Consider the following 18,507-nt stretch of genomic DNA (forward strand, 5'->3'; position numbering starts at 1 on the left):
CCTCTGTCAGTGACATGGCAATACTTCGATCCCCCTAAAGGATCTCCAGAGGGAATCCCACTGAAGGGATGTTTTTCTCAAGACCTTCAGGATATTTTCCCCCAAACTCCTGTGAGCTGGTGGTCCCTAACACCAGCAGGACTCTGGATTGATGTCCCCGGGGTGTCCCTGTCCCCATCCCAGGTGGCAGAGCGAAGGTGACCCTGCCCTGTGCCTGGGGTCAGAGCCGAGCGCGGCGGTTCCTGAGGTGGCGGTGCCTGTCCCCATCAGCACAAGTGACATTCAGCTGCCAAGTGCCGGCGTGACATCCCCGGCAGCAGCAGCAGAGCAGCAGCAGCAGCAGCAGCAGCAGCAGCATTGGGCTGCCTGCTTGCTTTGGAAACGCCTTCTCATCTCCCTCCCGTGGCGGCTCTGGCGCGCACACACGCGGCTTTCCAGGATTCCCTCACCTACTCCTGTGGGGTCTCCAAAGGTTAAAAAAGGCTCGTGTTCCCTGCATTTCAGGCCAACAAGGATCAGGCCTTCTGCTGCTTTATTGCCATGGCCCTGCAGGTCGAGGTCACTGAGCCTTCCCCTCTACAACCCACTGAACCGGCCACTCCTGGGCCATTTGGAGCATCCTCTGGAGCATCCTCTGGAGCCTGGGCTGTGGTAACTGCGCCTTTGGAGCCAGTTACCTGGAAAGAAGAGCTGGAATGATCCCTCTCAGCATGGCAGAGGGAGCTGCTTGCTTCCAATTTAAATCAGGTGTCAACGCTGAGAGAGGATCCTCTTAACTTCCACCGTCTTGTCTGCGGCTGCGGCGGGGGGACGTCTCATCTCGCTGCCGTCTAATCCGTGGAGATGTGTGATATAGCATAAGCTAATATAATGGGTCATGCAAGGATTTACATCTCATTATGGCAGGTTAGAGTCCTGGCAGGAAGGATGACTCATCCTCACTTGAATATATTTCAGGGATGAGGAACGGTTCAGCCGCCCGAGGAAAGGCGAATGGGGAAATCAACCACCTCGGAGCATCATTTCCCAGCTCGCTGCACCCTCTGATTGTCCCCCCAGCTCTGCCTCCAGGTGGGCCACCGGCCTCTCCAGGAAAAGCTGAGGGGATGGGAGAGCTGCAGAACCTCTCTGGAGGTCTTTGCCTTTTGCTCCATCCCTGTAAAACCCGGGCTGAGCGAGCATCCCCGCCACGAGGGTTGGGATCCGAGGCGCTGCCCGGCTTGTTTTCACCTCCTTGCCTTGGCCCGGCGGTTCTGCTCGTCAGGAGCTGTTTGCTCTTAGCTCCTCAGACAGGGAGGCTCCGTGGGAGCTGACCCATCTAACCCAGCTGGAAAAAATCGGTCCTGACTTCCAGTCTCTTATTGTTAATGGATGCTCGCAGCGAAATCCGGCGTGAGCGGAGCTCGCAGGACCAGCCACAGCTGAAATCTGCTCTGAGCCCACACGAGGCTCGGGCCAGCACCCAGGGACACAAGCAGAGGTGCTGGTCCTTCCCTTTCCAGCCAGACTGACGGCCAGAACGTGACCACACTGCTGGCAGTGGGACATCTGGGGGCTCCCAGCCTGTTTCTCACCAAGGCTGTGCCAGCTCATTGTGGGTTAAAATTAATTTTCCATGGGTTCTCCATGGGAAAGCGCTTAGGAGAGCCTGCGGATCGGTGTGAAAAGCAAAAATCATCACTTCAAAAAGCTGTTGAGGCTCCTGAGCTGCCAGCTCGGGGTGAGCAGCAGGAGCAGGGGCACCTGCGTGCTGGGGGATGCTGAGGGTGACACTGGGGTTGTGCCAAACAGAGGGACCTCCCTCGTCCCAGCATCGGTTTGCACGTTTGGGTGGACTCCAGGGAACTGCTGGCATCAATCAGGGGGCTCTGCTCTGCCGGGAGAGCCCTCACCAGGACAAATCCCCCGTTGTCACCTCCGAGAGCGTGTCCCAATCCCTAAAAGCAGTGCACTGCCAAGTTGCTGGCCAGATTATTACCCTAGAAAAATGCATTATTTTTCGGTCTGCTTTCCTCTTAAGACATAATTTTACCTTGGGTGGGGGGATGGGAGGAGATGGGCCCATTCCCCCTCCCTCTGTCACTTTGTTCTGTCGCTTCCCAGCTGTTCCATCATTTTAATCTGCAGAGATTGTCTCTATATTTCGGGAATGAAATGATTTCCCACAAGCCGGGATTGGGGTTTGGATCCGCGCTCATTTTTCAGGAGCAGAGAAGAAAAAAGGGAGAAATGTCTGTTAAAGCCAGGCTGGCCATCTGGAAGGGAGGTGCGTGGCTGATGCCATTAATTGCTCACTCCCCAAGGCCTGGAATGAGGCTGCAGTCAAAGGGAAGAGCAGGAGTGGGAGTGGGGCTGGAGGGAGCTGGGGAATGATGCAACACAATCAATGCCTGCTCCGTCCTCCTCCTCCTCGTTTAGGTGATCAATGAACGCCCTCGTGCCTGTGTTCTGGGGGCTGAGAGCAGCTTCAGTATTAATTAATATAATAAAATCACAGCATCACAGAATCCCAGAATGGCTGGAGCCAGAAGGGACCATAAAGCTCCTCCAAGCTCCAAGCCCTGCCATGGGCACGGACACCTTGCACTACCCCAGGTTGCTCCAAGCCTTGTCCAGCCTGGCCTCAGACACTTCCAGAGATGGGAATACTTCCAGGGATATCATTAATAGGATAAAGGGGATGGAACTTCTGGGCACCAGCCCTTGGATGGATGAGCAAACAACAGTTGTGACTGGTGCTGGTACATACGGCTTGTTCCCAGCGTCAAGCCCGGCTTTCCCTCCTGCCAGACCCCACGGATGGGGAACAGAGCGGGAGAAAGGGCGCTGGGGTGGGTTTGCTCCTCGCTGGGATGGAGCAGCCGGGAATCGCGGAGGGAAGGGCGTTCGGGGGGCTCCCGGCAGCCCCCACCGTGCCTCCATCCACCGCGGGGAGCTCCGGGGCTCCTGCTTCCTCCCGCGGGGGTGGCGGCACTCGCGGTGCCCGGGGCGGCTCGGGACGGCGGCGGCTCCGCCCGGCGGAGGGCGGCGGGGCCGGGGGAGGGCGGCGGGGCCGGGGGAGGCGGCGGGGCCGGGCGGGAGGCGGTGCCGCCGCCGCCGTGCGGGGACACACACACCGGAGCCGTGCGAGCCCCGGTGCTGCAGCGCCCGCTCCGCTCCCGGCCGGGACCGCTCCGCCATGGGCGGCCGGGCAGCGCGGCCCCGCTGACCCCGCACGCTCCGGCATCCCGGTACTCCCGGTACTCCCGGCATCCCGGCATCCCGGTACTCCCGGTACTCCTGGTATCCCGGTACTCCCGGCATCCCGGCACTTCGGCGCTCCAGCATCCCGGCAACTCCGCTCTGCCGACCCCGGAGCTCCGGACTCGGCCGTCCCGGGAACTCTACTCCGCTGAGCCCGGTTTCTCCATCTCTCAGCACTCCGGCATCCCGGGAACTCCGCGCTCCACCGTGCCGGGAACTCCGCTGCGCTGACCGCTGGTCCCGGCTCCTCGGGAATCCGGTACTCTGTCACCTCGGGAATTCATCCCCGCTGACCCCGTCTCCTCCATAACCCCGCGCCCCAGCTCCCCGGGAACCCATCTCCCCGTCCCTGGCTCCTCCGCCTCCCGGTACCCCGGGCACTCCTCTCTCCGCCATCCCGGGAATCCATCCCCGCTGAGCCCCTCTCCTCCGTGACCCCGGCTCCTCATCACTCGCTATTCCGCCTCCCGGGAAATCCAGCTCGGCTGATCCCGGCTCCTCAGGAATTCGGTACTGTGTGAGCTTGGCTCTGCTGATCCCTCATCCTCCATAACCCCGTATCCCCGCTCCCCGCTCTCCGCTGACCGCGGCTCCTCCCCGGGATCTCATCTCCCCCGTCCCCACCTCCGCCTAACCCGGTGCCCCGCTCCCCAGGAGCCCAGCTCCGCTCATCCCGGCCCTTCCACCGCCCGGTGTCCCAGCTCCCCGGGCTCTCTGTACCCCAGCTGCCCCGGAGCTCATCCCGGTGTCCCAGCTCCCCGGGCTCTCGGTGCTCCGGCTGTCCCGGAGCTCATCCCGGTGTCCCAGCTCCCCGGGCTCTCTGTACCCCAGCTGCCCCGGAGCTCATCCCGGTGTCCCAGCTCCCCGGGCTCTCGGTGCTCCGGCTGCCCCGGAGCTCATCCCGGTGTCCCCAGCTGCCCCCTAACCCGGCGCTCCTGCTCTCCGGGAGCTCCCATCCTCAGCATCCCGCTGAAATTCCCTGTCCCGGCTCTCCGGGAGCTCCCATCCTCAGCATCCCGCTGAAATTCCCTGTCCCGGCTCTCCGGGAGCTCCCATCCTCAGCATCCCCCTGAAATTCCCTGTCCCGCCCCCCCAGCACCGACCATTTCTGGGCTCCCTGGCTCTCCCTTAGCCCCGTTCTCCCCACATCCCACCCCCGTCCGGCCCGGGGCCCCCCGGTGACCGCGGCTGTCCCGGCTGTCCCGGCTGCAGATCCGCGCTGCCCCCCGGCCCCCGGGCCCCCCGGAGGAGCGGCCATGGCGTTCATGGTGAAGAGCATGGTGGGGGGACAGCTGAAGAACCTCACGGGCGGCCTGGGCGGCGAGGAGAAGAGCGAGGGCGAGAAGTCTCCGGCCGAGGCGCAGGGCATGACCCGCGAGGAGTATGAGGAGTACCAGCGGCAGCTGGTGGAGGAGAAGTGAGTGCGGGCGGCACCGGCACCGGCACCGGCACCGGCACCGGCACCGGCACCGGCACCGGCACCGGCACCGGCACCGGCAGGGGCTGAGCCCCGGGGTCCCTGCGGGAACGGGATGCTCCCGTTGCGGTCCCACATCCCGTGCATGGGAGATGGGGGGAGCCGGCGCTGGGGACAGCAGGACCGTGAGGGGGTTTGATGAGCCCCCTAATCCCTTAATCCTCTTCCTCGCCCGGGAGATGGGATTGTTTTCTCCTTCCAGGCTGCGCTGGGGGGGAGGAAATTGTGGGAAAACGGGACTTTTCAGAGAAAATGGGGGGTGCTGAGGTTGGGGGGCAGCGTGAACCCCGGGACGGGGGGCACGGGCTGTTGGTGAGTGCCCCGTGTGCTCCGCAGGATGGAGAGAGATGCCCAGTTTGCCCAGCGCAAGGCGGAGAGAGCCACGGTCAGGTCCCACTTCCGAGACAAGTACAGGCTGCCCAAGGTACGGCTGCGCTGGAGCGGGGCCGGGAGGGGAGCCCAGCCCCAGATGGAGCTCTGGAGGCCGGGGAAGGGACAAGGACTCCCTTGGCTGGCTGGGGTTTGAGCCTCAAAGCCCAAACACAAACAAATTCCCCTCAAAACCATCTTTCTTCCCAAACTTTGGCCACTTTCCTTGCCCCTGAGCGCCACAGCCCACCAGCCCGAGACATTGGGACTCCCAGCCTAGCTTGATCCCCCTCTCCCTGGCTTTTTCCCCCTGAATCCAGCTGGGTGAGGGAAAACCACCTTCACCCCGGACTCCATGGGGCCGGGAGTGCAGCCAGGGTTGCACCTTCCTGGCTGGATTAGCCAGCTCAGCTCCTCTCCCCGGGTTATTTGGCGAACGTCTCTCACCTAAACTCCGATTTTGGAATTTCCGCACGATGACCCATTCACTGAAAACAATTTAATCAAGGGATAATTCAGCCTTTCTTGGAATTGTCACAAGCTCCTCTGCCTCCAAACCCACCCCGTATTCAGGAAGAGTCGCTCAGTGGTGAATACCCCAAATTGGAGCTGGGCTAATATTAGTTCTGGAGGGTCAGCTAAGCCAAGTGAGATTGCTCTGATTGTTTGGTGTTGTTCAGGCAGCCTGGATTCACCCCCCTGCTTCCCACCCCCTTTTACAGACAGGAAATAAACAGCTGGAGAATTTCTTTTACGCCCTGCCAAAAGCCAGAAAAGGGAGAAAAAGAAGAGATGGAGATTTATTTTATTCCCCAGGGGAAACTGGGATTTGTTTGGATCTGGCCCCACCATCCTTTCACTGCCTTCTCGTGCTTGAGATGTCCCTTCTCATCTCTTGACAAGTTTCTTCTGCTCATTACTGATCCCGCTTGGCAGCCGGGCTGCCTCATCCCGCGTCTCCCCGTGGCTCCGGGCTGGGAGCTGATCCCGACCGCCGCTGGGAGCAGGCGTTAAGCATAAGCCCAGCTTAATTAGGTGCCTAACTCCCTGTGGTGAGAGATAGAAGCCAGCCTGCACTGGTGCTGTGCGTGGGTTTCCATCTCGCCCCTCGCTGTGGGTGCCCAGGCTCTCCTCAGGCTCCACCAGCGTCCCACCCTCACCCCCAGGGACCTTCCCACATGGTCCTGGAGGTGGGAACACAGCCCTAAAACCCTCCTGTGGTGCTTCCAGGAGCCCCCTTCCCTCTGGGCCATCCCCCCTCCTGACTCTCTCCCGGCCCCCTTCCAGAACGAGACGGACGACAACCAGATCCAGCTGGTGGGAGGCGACGTGGAGCTGCCCAAGGAGCTGGCCAAGATGATCGAGCAGGACAACGAGGAGGAGGAGGAGAAGAACTCGGTGATCGGGCAGCTCAGTAACATCCAGAACCTGGACCTTGATTCCTTGAAGGACAAAGCCTCGGCCACGCTAGAGGACCTGAAGCAGTCGGCGGAGAAGTGCTCCGTGATGTGACGGGGCTGAGCAGGGAGGGGACGCAGCGCAGGCTCTGGCGGGGGCTGCTGCCTCAGCGGGGACCCCAGCCACGTTGTCACCCTTGCCGTGTGTCACCCGGCTCCCCCTGAGCCGCGTGGCCCCTCGAGCCCCTGCCCCAGGTGTCCCTGATGTGTGGCTTTCGTTCCGTTCTCCGGGCTGAGGTTAGAGCCAGGAGCCAGCATGTGTCCCCCACGTACCCCACGGCCTCCCCCGTGCCCGGGCAGGGGTGTCTGCAGCCAGAGCCGGGGAGGTGGCAGCAAGGACAGTGACCCTGGGGTGTGAGTGACCTTGGAGCGTGATTGGAGAGTGACAGACCTTGGAGAGTGAATGACTTGGAATGTGATTGACATTGGAGAGTGACAGACCTTGGAGAGTGACTGACCTTGCAGTGTGACTGACCTTGCAGTGTGACTGGCCTTGCAGTGTGACATTGGGACTCCCAGCCTTGCTTGATCCCCCTCTCCCTCACTTTTTCCCCCTAAATCCAGCTGGGTGAAGGAAAACCACCTTCACCCCAGACTAACCCTAGCCCACAGTGACCTTTCAGTGTGACAGACCTCGGGGTGTCACTGACCCTGCAGTGTGACTGACCTTGGGGCACGATTGACCTTCCAGTGTGATTGACCTTTCAGTGTGACAAACCTTGGGGTGTGACTGACCTTGCAGTGTGACAGACCTTGCAGTGTCACTGACCTTGCAGTGTGATTGACCTTTCAGTGTGACAGACCTTGGGGTGTCACTGACCTTGCAGTGTGACTGACCTTGCAGTGTGATTGACCTTTCAGTGTGACAGACCTTGGGGTGTCACTGACCTTTCAGTGTGACAAACCTTGCGGTGTCACTGACCTTGCAGTGTGACAGACCTTGGGGTGTGACAGACCTTGGGGTGTGACTGACCTCAGGGTGTGACTGACCTTGCAGTGTGACTGACCTTGGGGTGTGACAGACCTTGGGGTGTGACTGACCTCAGGGTGTGACTGACCTTGCAGTGTGACAGACCTTGCAGTGTCACTGACCTTGCAGTGTGACTGACCTTGGGGTGTGACAGACCTTGGGGTGTGACTGACCTTGCAGTGTGATTGACCTTTCAGTGTGACAGACCTTGGGGTGTGACAGACCTCAGAGTGTGACTGACCTCGGGGTGTGACAGACCTTGGGGTGTGACTGACCTTGGGGTGTGACTGACCTTGCAGTGTGATTGACCTTTCAGTGTGACAGACCTTGGGGTGTGACAGACCTCAGAGTGTGACTGACCTTGGGGTGTGACTGACCTTGCAGTGTGATTGACCTCAGAGTGTGACTGACCTTGCAGTGTGATTGACCTTGGGGTGTGACAGACCTTGGGGTGTGACTGACCCTGCAGTGTGACAGACCTTAGGGTGTGACTGACCTCGGGGTGTGACTGACCTCGGGGTGTGACTGACCTCGGGGTGTGACTGACCTTGCAGTGGTGGCCCCACTGAGCTGCGGCTCTGCCTCCACTCAGCCTCCCAGGAGCGAGCCGGAGGCTCGGATTTGCCTCGCAAGGACGAGGCAGGCTGTGGAGCACCCCCCTCGCTGCATCCCCATCCCCATCCCCCGAGAAACAGCCTCCCATCCCTGCCAGGAACAGCAGCCCCGTGTCCTTGAGGGCCCCTCTGGAGGAGCCAGCCGGGAAGGACCTGCCATCCGATCCCTGTGGGAAGGGGGGTGCTGAAGCCTGAATTGACACCAGAGAGGAGCAAAAGCCCTCGCTGGTGCTGAGCTGAGCCCGCAGCAGCCCTTGCCCGGAGCAGAGCCGTCCCTCTCCTGGGGTGGGATCCTGTCCTTGTTCCTGCCAGGAGAAGGACAAAGCCATGTGGGGAAATCTCCCCGTCCTCCCGCTCGTCGTGCTGTAGTCGTGCCGTGCTCGGTTGAGTGTCCCTCCCCTCCTGTGCTGTCCCCGTGCCATGGTACTGTTATAACCGGTGGAATAAATACCAGGAGATGTCTATGCATTCACTTTTCTCCCCCAGCTCTGTTTTCCTGGGCAAATTTTTCGATTTTCCTGGGTTTGGGGGAAAAAAATGTTCCTATTTTCCTGGCAGCAGAATCCCAAAGAAAGCCCCTCTCCTGGCTGCGCTCACACTTGGGACTAAGGGGATGCTACAAGCAGCTCATTGGCAGCAGTCAGGTTTAAAACCAACAAAATTCCCGTTTGTCTGCAGGTTTATTTTGGCTATTTTAATACAAAACCTTCAGAACTCTGAGTCTCAGGGGCACTGCAGGATGCCCAGTGGAGGCACTGCTCCAAGCAAGGACACTCTGCAGGGATGAGCCCGAGCCCGAGCAGGTGTGACCCAGCCCTGGTGGCATCCCGGCAGGCAGGGGGCTCCTGCGGTGAGGCTTCCTGCAAGAACTTGGCATGGGCTGGGAATTCATCGCTCCAAATCCCGTGGGAGCTGACGAGCTGCAGTTCGGTTTTGCGAGGAAGGATGGGTCGTCCAGGAAAACACAGGAGAGGGTGCTGAGAAACTGATTTATCATCATCATCATCATCATCATTTTATTTTATTTTATTTTATTTTATTTTATTTTATTTTATTTTATTTTATTTTATTTTATTTTATTTTATTTTATTTTATTTTTTTTTTATTTTTATTTTTATTTTATTTTATTTTATTTATTATTACTGTTGGTGCTGGATGAAGCCATGCTGCACCAAGGGATTCCTTTCTGCCCCCAGCCCCCTGATAATCCTGTGCCAGGGCCAGGTCGTTCTGGGAAACTCCTGATGACCATTCCCAAGAGGACAGACAGACAGACAGACAGACAGGCAGAGGCAGCTCAGGCGTGGACACACATCCTCCCAGCCCTCCAGCCCCCGGGACCAGGGGATTCCAGCAGCTCCAGGGATGTGTGCTCCCATCAGATCCCAAATTCAGCCCTGGGAGCAGCTTCAGCCCTGCGAGGAGATCATACCTGATGAGGATCAGCCCGAGCTGCTCAAATCCCCACCAGGAAAGGGAGAGCAGGGAGCGGGCACGGCCCCAGCCCAGCCCTCGCTGCTTAAATCCCGAGGGAGAGAGCGGGATCCGAACGTGGGAGGGGACCACGGGGCTGGGATGGAGCGGGAGAGGCTGGGATGGAGGGATGAGGTCGGAATGGGGGGATGAGAGGCTGGAATGGAGAAAGGAGAGGCTGGGATGGAGGGATGACGCCGGGATGGGGGCAGCATGGGCAGGCTCCCTCTCCTGCCCTTTCCCTGCCCACCGAGGATGCATCAAGGCTCGCCCGATGGGAGAGCAGGATCCCAACCACAGCAGGGAACCACGGGGCTGGGATGGAAGGAAGAGAGGCTGGGATGGAAGGAGGAGAGGCTGGGATGGAGGGATGAGAGGGCGGGATGGGGGTGAGAGGCTGGAATGGAGGGAGGAGAGGATGGGATGGAGGGAGGAGAGGTGGGGATGGAGGGATGAGAGGGTGGGATGGGGGTAAGAGGTCGGGATAGAGGAAGAAGGGGCTGGAATTGGGGGATGAGGCTGGGATGGGGGAGGAGAGGATGGGATGGAGGGAGGAGAGGATGGGATGGGATGGAGGAAGGACAGGCTGGAATGGAGGGAGGAGAGGATTTGATGGAGGGAGGAGAGGATGGGATGGGATGGAGGAAGGACAGGCTGGGATGGGGGCAGCAGGGGCAGGCTCCCCCTCCTGCCTTTTCCCTGCCCTCCAAGGATGCATCAGTGCCCATCCCACGGCAGAGCAGGATCCCAGCCGGAGCCGGGGATGCAGCCCCGCGGTTCATCCCCCCAGAACCAGCCCGGATCCTCTCCCGCACCTTTCCCTGCCCCCCCCACCCCGTGCCCGACCCCTGGGCTGCGCTCGGCGCCCCCCCGGCCCACGTGAGCCGCGCAAAGGCCGCGTGAAGCTCAGCGCGTTTATTTTAGGAGGCTCCATGACCCCCAGGCATGCGAACAGCCAGGCAGCCCCCGCTGCCCCCGCCCCGCTCCCGAGACGTGTTAAGGCTCAGCAGAGCGTTCCCGGCAGAGCCGAGCGGCGCCGGCGCCGGGGATGCTGCTGTGCCCGCTGCCCCTGCTGCCATCGCTGTGCCCGCTGTCCCTGCTGCCCCTGCTGCCATCGCTGTGCCCGCTGTGCCCGCTGTCCCTGCTGCCATCGCTGTGCCCGCTGTCCCTGCTGCCCCTGCTGCCATCGCTGTGCCCGCTGTGCCCGCTGTCCCTGCTGCCATCGCTGTGCCCGCTGCCCCTGCTGCCATCGCTGTGCCCGCTGCCCCTGCTGCCATCGCTGTGCCCGCTGTCCCTGCTGCCCCTGCTGCCATCGCTGTGCCCGCTGTGCCCGCTGTCCCTGCTGCCATCGCTGTGCCCGCTGTCCCTGCTGTCCCTGCTGCCATCGCTGTGCCCGCTGTGCCCGCTGTCCCTGCTGCCATCGCTGTCCCTGCTGCCCCTGCTGCCATCGCTGTGCCCGCTGTCCCTGCTGTCCCTGCTGCCATCGCCGTCCCTGCTGTGCCCGTTGTCCCTTCTGCCCCTGCTGTCCTTGCTGCCATCACTGTCCCTGCTGCCACCGCTGGGTCACTGCCTGCACTGGGGAGGAGAGGCTGGGATGGAGGAAGGAGAATTTGGGATGGGGATGAGAGGTTGGGACGGAGGGACAAGAGGTTGGGATGGAGGAGAGGTCGGGATGGAGGAATGGGGCTGGGATGGAGGGAAGAGAGGCTGGGATGGAGGGATGAGGCTGGGATGGAGGGATGAGGCTGGAATTGGGGGATGAGAGGCTGGGATGGAGGGATGAGAAGTCAGGATGGAGGGAAGAGAGGCTGGGAAGTAAGGATGAGGCTGGGATGGAGAGAGGAGAGGTCAGGATGGAGGGAGGAGAATTTGGGATGGGGATGAGAGGTTGGGACGGAGGGACAGGAGGTTGGGATGGAGGAGAGGTCGGGATGGAGGAATGGGGCTGGGATGGAGGGATGAGTCTGGGACTGGGGGATGAGAAGCTGGCATGGAGGGAGGAGAGGCTGGGATGGAGGGATTAGAGGTTGGGATGGAGAGATGAGGTTGGGATGGAGGGATTAGAGGTTGAGATGAGGGTGAGAGGTTGGGATGGAGGGATAAGAGGTTGGGATGGAGGGATGAGGCTGGGATGGAGGGATTAGAGGCTGGGATGGAGGGTGGAGTGGCTGGGATGGGGGGATGAGTCTAGGATGCAGGGAGGAAAGACTGGGATGGAGGAAAGAGAGGCTGGGATGAGGGTGAGAGGTCAGGACGGGGATGAGAGGCTGGGATGGCGGTGAGAGGTTGGGATGGAGGAATGAGGTCAGAATGGGCAGGCAGCCCCTCCTGCCTTTTCCCTGCCCACCAAGGAATCCATCCCGGTTTCCCAGTTCCTGCTGCTGTATCCCGAGCACCCCTGCAGCCTCCACGTCATACGACTGCTCCGGGCATCAACACACAGACTGAAAATCTTAAAGCAAAGAATAAGTGCGGATTAAAGCAGAAAATGCTGTTTTTCTCTCTCTCTTTTATAGGTCTTCTATCATTCCCTCACCTATGGGGCTGGGATTGGGATAGGTTTGTCCAAGTAAGCTCTTGCTGGTTGCTGGAAGACGCTGGCAGTAACAAATTTTGTCAATAAAATAAAATAAACTTTATTGATCAAATCACATAAATTTTATTGACAAAACTCCTGCCCTCCTGCACCAGCCCATTGCTCAGCTGGCTGCAGGATCTTCCTCCTTCCCAGTGGTGAGTGTGGGACGAGTGAGTGGTTTCCCCAATGGATAAAGCATTAAATGAGCAATTGTTAAAGTGCTGAAACAAATGAGCTGCCACGGAAGGCTGGGGAATCTCCCTTCTCCTTTTTGCAGGCAATTAAACTTCCCTGAGAGTGGCTGTGGGAAGGGATAGCCCATCCATGCACCCACTGCTGGTCCAACAGCCAGGATTAATCCAGATTACAGAGCCCTGGGGAAGCCCAAGGCTGGCTCCACGCTGACCCAGCTGTCCCCAGCCCATCGTGTGCCTGACCTCGTGTCACCCCACGCGCTGGCACCGCCAGGGTGACAACACAGCTGACACTCCCCACCTCTCTGGGTGACAATGCAGCCCCAAGAGCCACCCTGTGAGGGCTGGGAGAGCCCTTGGGAAGGGCTGGGTGGTGGCATGGATGGGACTGGAGGGGAGCAGCTCCTCCCTGAGCAGCAGAGCGACAAAGGCCATGCTGCCAGGCTGGACACTGCTCCCTTCGTGCCGTCTTCCTGTGGGAAATCCAGGACTCTTGGACAACTAATCAATATATAATTTTTTATATCTATATATAAAAATAGAAGTAGAATCCATTTGATGTTTATATTATGTATTTATTTTATAAATTTTAACTGTACTGCACACCCTGCTCACACATTTCTTATTGGTGTCTTCGCTTGTCCACGTGCTCTGCATGCACTTCTCAGAATACGTGATTGGTGGCAGTCCAGGTGGCTCAAAGCTGTCTGTTACCTTTTCCTTGTACTCTTGGAATTCAGTTTCTTTTCTTCTTGCTTATTTTAGCACAGTTTATGTCTTAGTAAAATTGATTAATTCTAGAGAGCCCTGAGAAAATCCTGGTAAGAGCAGCTACAAGCGAAACAACCGGCGCACCTTGCTGTGGCAGACATCTTTTCATGAAAAATCCTTTCCTTAGGATTTTTCCTCCTGAGAAGCTGGGAGGCCTCAGGAACAAAATGTAAACATTGGTTATCTGCTGCTGTGGAATGCAACAGGTGCATCTGGGATTGGTTCATGTGGTTGTTTGGAATTAATGGCCAATCACAGCCCAGCTGGCTCGGACTCTCTGTCTGAGACAGAAGCTTTGTTATCATTCTTTCCCTGCTATTCTTCTGATGAAATCCTGTCTTCTATTCTTTCAGTATAGTTTTAATGTAAAATATATATCATAAATTAGCAAATCAAGCCTTCTGAAACACGGAGTCAGATCCTCATCTCTCCCCTCATCCAAGAACCCCTGTGAACACCGTCACACACTGCTCAGACACATCGCTCACCTTCCCTCGGTGACACCTGGGCAGCCAAAAACCCCAGTGCAGGTGACACTGACACCCACCCCGGCCCCCCCAGCCCCAGGGGAGCACCCAGAGGCTCACGCTGTCCCCCAGGGCTGGGGCTGGGCTGGGGCAGGGCCGTGCTGGCGGCCGAGCGTGAAGGCAGATGCGATTATCCGCGCCGGCTGCCGCGGCCGCCACGGGCCGGGGGAGGACACGGGCTGGGAAAGCGCTTCAAAGCCTCGGGGTATAATCTCTGCTCTGAATAATGACGATAATAAGAGTAAAAAGAGATAAAAAAGAGTAAAAAAAGATACTGAAGCGCCTCGTCGCATCTGCCCGGGAAGCTCCGCGCTGGTTTGAGCACGGAGCAGCCGGCGCTGGGGTGGGATGTGGGGGGAGGCTGTCTTGGGAAGAGGTCACGGCTCAGAATAGCTGTGGGACACCCCAAAAATCCCCCTGTTGCTCGCCTCAGCCCTTCTGCTTTCCCTCACGGCCCTTCCTCACCCGCCACAAAAATCTATTGGAGAAAACAGGATTTTACGTAATGGGTCGTGTCGTTCTGCTCCGTGTTTTCCACACACGCACAAAAAAAAAAAGTAAAAAGATGGGAAGTGAAAACAAGGTCAAACCTTGCTTTGGCTGCCTCGTGTCCCTGGGGAGCACAGGAAGGGAGAGCACTGCTGGAGCAGAGGAGGGGACACCCCAGCTCTGCTCCTGGGGGAACAGCGACCAGGTCCCCTGCCCACCCCAATGGCTCCAGGACCCCAGGCAGCCTCTGGGTCCTGGGGACCCCTCTTAGGCTTAAACCACAAACCTGAGCGCAGAGGAGGTGGAGAAATCAAAATTAAAATTTATTAAAGACAATAAATTACATTCCCTTGAGATACAGCAGATTTTTGAGACAAATACCTTGTTTTGCAGGACAGGCAACATCAGCACCCCGTAACAACGACTCCTGGGAGCATGATTTGGATGCTGGGGGTGCCAGGGCCCTGAGGAGTGGAGCAGGGCAGGCAGGATGCTGAGAGTGTCTCCCTGAAGGTGACTGACTCAATGGGTCCCCGCTGAGCACTGCTCACGGTCGTGACACTGATGGTGCAGCCAGCACCTGTCAGGCTCCAGGTTTAGGAAGGAAAAGCCTCATTCCCAGTGCTCCAGCAGTGAGAGGCAGGCAGGTATGGCTGGGCTGGACCAGTGCAGTGGCTGCTGGATGGAGGCTGGACGAGCAGCACTGGATGCAGAGGTAGATGCTGGGCGAGGAAGGCACAGCGGAGCATCCCTGCCCACCCTCAGCTCCCGGCCGGATTTGTGGGCTCCCCCAGAATTTGGGAGGTGGAAGAACCACCCAGCTGAAAAAGCAGGGGGGATGCCCTGCCAGAGCCCAGTGCCAGGATAAAAATACCCTTCCCGTGGAGCCAGCGGAGGGAATTAGAGTGGAATAACCCGCCCGCTGTGCCAGGGGAGGCTGCGGCAGCAGACGGCCGAGGCAGGGCTGGCAGGGAAATGAGCCGGCGCCTGCGAGAGGGGCAGATGGCCCTGCCGGCCCCCCTGGGGCTGGCAGCCCGAGGGTGACCCCCCAGGTGCCAGCCCTGGGGGCGTGGGGGATGGATACCAAAGCCTTCCCTTGGTGTCTCCTGGCAGGGCAGCGAGCAGCGTCCGGCAGGGCAGCTCCGGGGGTCACTGCAAGGTACAGGCTGTGCCAGGGCACAGGGGGCACTCACCGGGCTGTCCCCACCGCTGCCACCCCTGGGAGGGCTCCCGGGGGCACAGGGCCCGTGCTGGGTGGGGTTGGGATCAGCCTCGGGCTGGGGAATATTCCCCAAACCCGTGGCAAAGGGCACTCACCGCTCCGGACGGACTCTGCCAGCGCCTCCTTGCCCATGGATTGTGCCTCCCGCATCTGCCAGGGGAGAGGGGCATTTTCCAGCCTCCATCCTCCCCCAGCATGCTCCAGAGCCCCCCCCAGACATCCTACCTTGATCTGATCCTTCAGGTACTCGGCTCGGGCCATCAGGGTCTGGATCTGGTGGGGAGAGAGAGAGAGGACACAGTCCCTGAGGGCCAGGCCAGCGGGGACAGCAGTGTCCCAGGGCTGGCACTACTCACCTCAGCGTGGAGCAGCTCCCGCCGCCGCCCCGCCGGCTCCGCTGCAGGGGAAAGGTGCCAGGGCATGAGGGATGGCAGCAGGACCCATCCCTGCCCTACAAGCCCGGCCTCAGCCCCAACTCACCGGCCAGGAGCAGCAGCAGCTCCCCCAGGCTCTGCTGGTACAGCTCCAGGGCGTCACTGTCATCCCTGCCCTCCTCCTCCTGCAAGAGGCCCCGTGGGCTGGCTGGGGTTGGTGGGGTCCAGCAGCCCCCTCCTCACCAGGTGTGCACCTCCCCCTCCCCTCGATGGGTGAGGGGACCCCCAGGGCCACCCCTCACCTTGGCAATGGCAGCTGAGGCCACTTCCAGCGCCGCGCAGAGCCGAGGTTTGTCCTTGGCCATCTCTGCAAGGGGACACAGGGATTGCCCAAAACCTTCACCCTTCAGCCCAAAACCCCACCACAGCCCCTCTGCTAGCCCTGACACCAGGGCAAAAATCACTCCCTACCTTTAAGGAGCTCCCTGGCCGGGTTTCCTTTCTCCAGGAGGTTCTTGTTGCTAGAGGTGACCAACACCTTCAGCTCCTCTGCTCGGGAGATGTACTGCCTCACCTGTGCACGTTTTGGGGGTGAAGAGACCCCCGATATGGGGTGCAGAGGATGGGGGTGCTGCCCTCACCCCCCCAGGGGTTTTGGCTCACCTTGGCCCGGATGGCTTCTTTGCGCCGCACGTCGCTCTCATCTAAGGGGGAGAACAACCAAACACAGGGGTGGGTGGGCTAAAAATTGGCATCCCTCGGGGTCTGCCCCCCCAGAAATACACCCAGACCCCACACAACCCTCAGGAGGGACTCACAGTGCAGTGCTGGCACAAAATACTCCAGGGCTTTGCGGTAGAGGGAGAAGGCGGCAGCGGCGTCTCCCTCCTGATCCTTCCTCACCGCCTCCACCACCAGGTCGGTCTGGGGGACACAGGGGGGGTCTCAGGGCTTGGAACGCCCCCGTGGGCAGGCAGCAGCCCCCAGCCCCGCTCACCGCCTTGCCCAGGCTCTCGGGGCCGGGCACGTGCTCCATGTCCACAAAGGGGTGGGCAAAGAAGCTCTCGAAGGAGATGCGCTTGCGAGGGTCCCTCTCCAGCAGCTGCCCCAAGAGATCCCGGCATTCCAGAGACAGCTGGGGCCGGCTGGGAAGCTGGGGAGGGAAGGGGCTGAGCCCACTGAGGGCTGTGAGACCCCCCCCTTCCCCAGCCCCATCCCATCCCACCCCACGTTACCTCCACAGCCCGATCGCTGCGGATTTTCTCCTCCAGCTCAGCAAAGGAGCGGGAAGCAAAGGGTGGCTTCCCAAAAAGTGCTTCTGTGGGGGGAACAGGAGAGGTGGGGGGAGATGGAGAGGAGGAACCAGCCCTGAGTAGAGCCCCCCGAGGCAATGAGAGCCAAACCCACCATAAAGGATGACCCCCACAGACCAGAGGTCCACGCGGGCGTCGTAGTGCTGCCGGCACACCATCTCGGGGGCCATGTAGAGCGGGGAGCCGCGCAGCACGTGCTTCTCGTCCCACGGGGACATGTACTGGGCAAAGCCGAAATCTGCCGGGCACAGAGCTCATGAGGGCACAGGGAGAAGGGATTTGCCCCCTGCCAGCCCCTGCCAGGGGATGCTCTGACCTGCCAGCTTCAGCTGCGGGTTCTCCGGGGCGCTCAGCAGGATGTTCTGCAGCTTCAGGTCCAGGTGGGAGATGTTGTGGTCGTGGAGGAACTTGAGGGCGCAGGCTGGGCGGGTGGATGGGCACGTGAGAGCACAGCCCCGCACCCCAAAGCCCTGGGGGAGGGTCCCCAGCAGAGGCAGGGTGGGAGGCAGGCGGGGTGTCCTCACCGAGCTGCTGCAGGAAGACACGAGCCACCTTCTCGGGGAGCATCCGGCGCGTGCGGATGAAGCGGGACAGGTCCCCCCCGGCACAGAACTCCATGATCAGGTAGATGTGGTCACTGTCCCACTGCGAGGCAACGAGACCCTGCTGTGCCACCCCAGCTGTGCCACCCACACAGCTTCACCTGGACCAGTTTGCCCAGTTGCTGACACCAAGCCCCACAGACACAGCCGTGGGAAGTGGGGATGGATCCAAGACAGAGCAGCTCTGGCTGAGTCCCCACGGGAAGCCCCCAGCCCACCTGGAAGTCCTTGAGCTCCACGATGTTGGGATGGCGGATGGTCTTGAGGATCTCGATCTCTGTCAGCAGGTTCTCCACCGATGCCCGGTTCAGGCTCCTCTTGTTGACGCACTTGATGGCCACCACCTCACGCGTGTCCCTCTGCCAGGAGGGGACAACGCTGGACCCCCATCCAAACAGCCACCGTGGGTGGGGAGGGAAGGGACGGAACCCCTGCAAGGGGGCAGCAGGTGCCAGACAAGGGCTATGGGGGTGGTACCCCAGGTTAAGGGCTGGAAAACGGGGGTGGTATCACATGTGGAGGGCTGGAAATCGGGGGTGGTATCACATGTGGAGGGCTGGAAATCGGGGGTGGTATCACATGTGGAGGGCTGGAAATCGGGGCTCCCACGCGGGTGGGGGGGCAGATTCCGGAGCAAAAAGGCGACCCCCGCGGCAGGCTCGGCCCTACCTTCCTGTAGGCCTTGTAGACGGTGGCGTAGGTGCCGGAGCCGAGGGGCTCGGTGAGGATGAACTCGTCGAGGCGCGGCGGGGCCCAGGCGGGCCCGGCCATGGCCCCTCCGGTGCCCCGGTGCCGGCACTCGGGGCCCGGGAGCCGCTTCCGCCTTCCCGGCGC

General features: G+C 60.3%; 2 protein-coding genes across 3 annotated transcripts; one reads left to right on the forward strand and one right to left on the reverse strand.

The window, feature by feature from the left end:
- The first annotated feature begins 3,136 nt into the window (after positions 1-3,136).
- Positions 3,137-8,598, forward strand: CPLX3 (complexin 3). The gene is made up of 4 exons (XM_063169424.1): positions 3,137-3,502; positions 4,456-4,660; positions 5,057-5,144; positions 6,377-8,598. Exons 2-4 carry the CDS (start codon positions 4,500-4,502, stop codon positions 6,599-6,601), a joined length of 474 nt encoding a protein of 157 aa, XP_063025494.1. The 5' UTR covers positions 3,137-3,502; positions 4,456-4,499; the 3' UTR covers positions 6,602-8,598.
- A 5,866-nt stretch (positions 8,599-14,464) lies between these two features.
- On the reverse strand, positions 14,465-18,481 carry ULK3 (unc-51 like kinase 3). 2 transcript variants are annotated; one of them, XM_063169425.1, is made up of 16 exons: positions 18,343-18,481; positions 17,892-18,032; positions 17,596-17,716; positions 17,388-17,492; positions 17,166-17,309; positions 16,994-17,076; positions 16,756-16,911; positions 16,577-16,682; positions 16,422-16,462; positions 16,230-16,332; positions 16,061-16,125; positions 15,865-15,943; positions 15,741-15,781; positions 15,610-15,657; positions 15,480-15,534; positions 14,465-15,314 (listed from the first exon to the last, which is right to left on the reverse strand). In XM_063169425.1, the coding sequence occupies exons 1-16, from the start codon at positions 18,442-18,444 to the stop codon at positions 14,746-14,748; spliced, it is 1,959 nt and encodes a 652-aa protein (XP_063025495.1). In that variant the 5' UTR covers positions 18,445-18,481; the 3' UTR covers positions 14,465-14,745. The 2 variants fall into 2 exon arrangements, with proteins under 2 accessions (XP_063025495.1, XP_063025496.1); XM_063169426.1 differs by having other exon boundaries at positions 15,176-15,328; positions 18,343-18,479.
- Between the last annotated feature and the right edge of the window lie 26 nt (positions 18,482-18,507).

This window comes from Melospiza melodia, chromosome 15, assembly GCF_035770615.1.
Source record: "Melospiza melodia melodia isolate bMelMel2 chromosome 15, bMelMel2.pri, whole genome shotgun sequence".
Lineage (NCBI taxonomy): Eukaryota > Metazoa > Chordata > Aves > Passeriformes > Passerellidae > Melospiza > Melospiza melodia.

Coding starts and splice junctions, on each gene's coding strand:
- CPLX3 (XM_063169424.1), top strand. CDS start 4,500: ATGGCGTTCATGGTGAAGAGCATGGTGGGGGGACAGCTGAAGAACCTC. Junction 4,661..5,056: donor CGGCAGCTGGTGGAGGAGAA/GTGAGTGCGGGC, acceptor TGTGCTCCGCAG/GATGGAGAGAGATGCCCAGT. Junction 5,145..6,376: donor ACAAGTACAGGCTGCCCAAG/GTACGGCTGCGC, acceptor GCCCCCTTCCAG/AACGAGACGGACGACAACCA.
- ULK3 (XM_063169425.1), bottom strand. CDS start 18,444: ATGGCCGGGCCCGCCTGGGCCCCGCCGCGCCTCGACGAGTTCATCCTC. Junction 18,033..18,342: donor TCTACAAGGCCTACAGGAAG/GTAGGGCCGAGC, acceptor CCCTCCTGGCAG/AGGGACACGCGTGAGGTGGT. Junction 17,310..17,387: donor CCCGCAGCTGAAGCTGGCAG/GTCAGAGCATCC, acceptor TGTGCCCGGCAG/ATTTCGGCTTTGCCCAGTAC.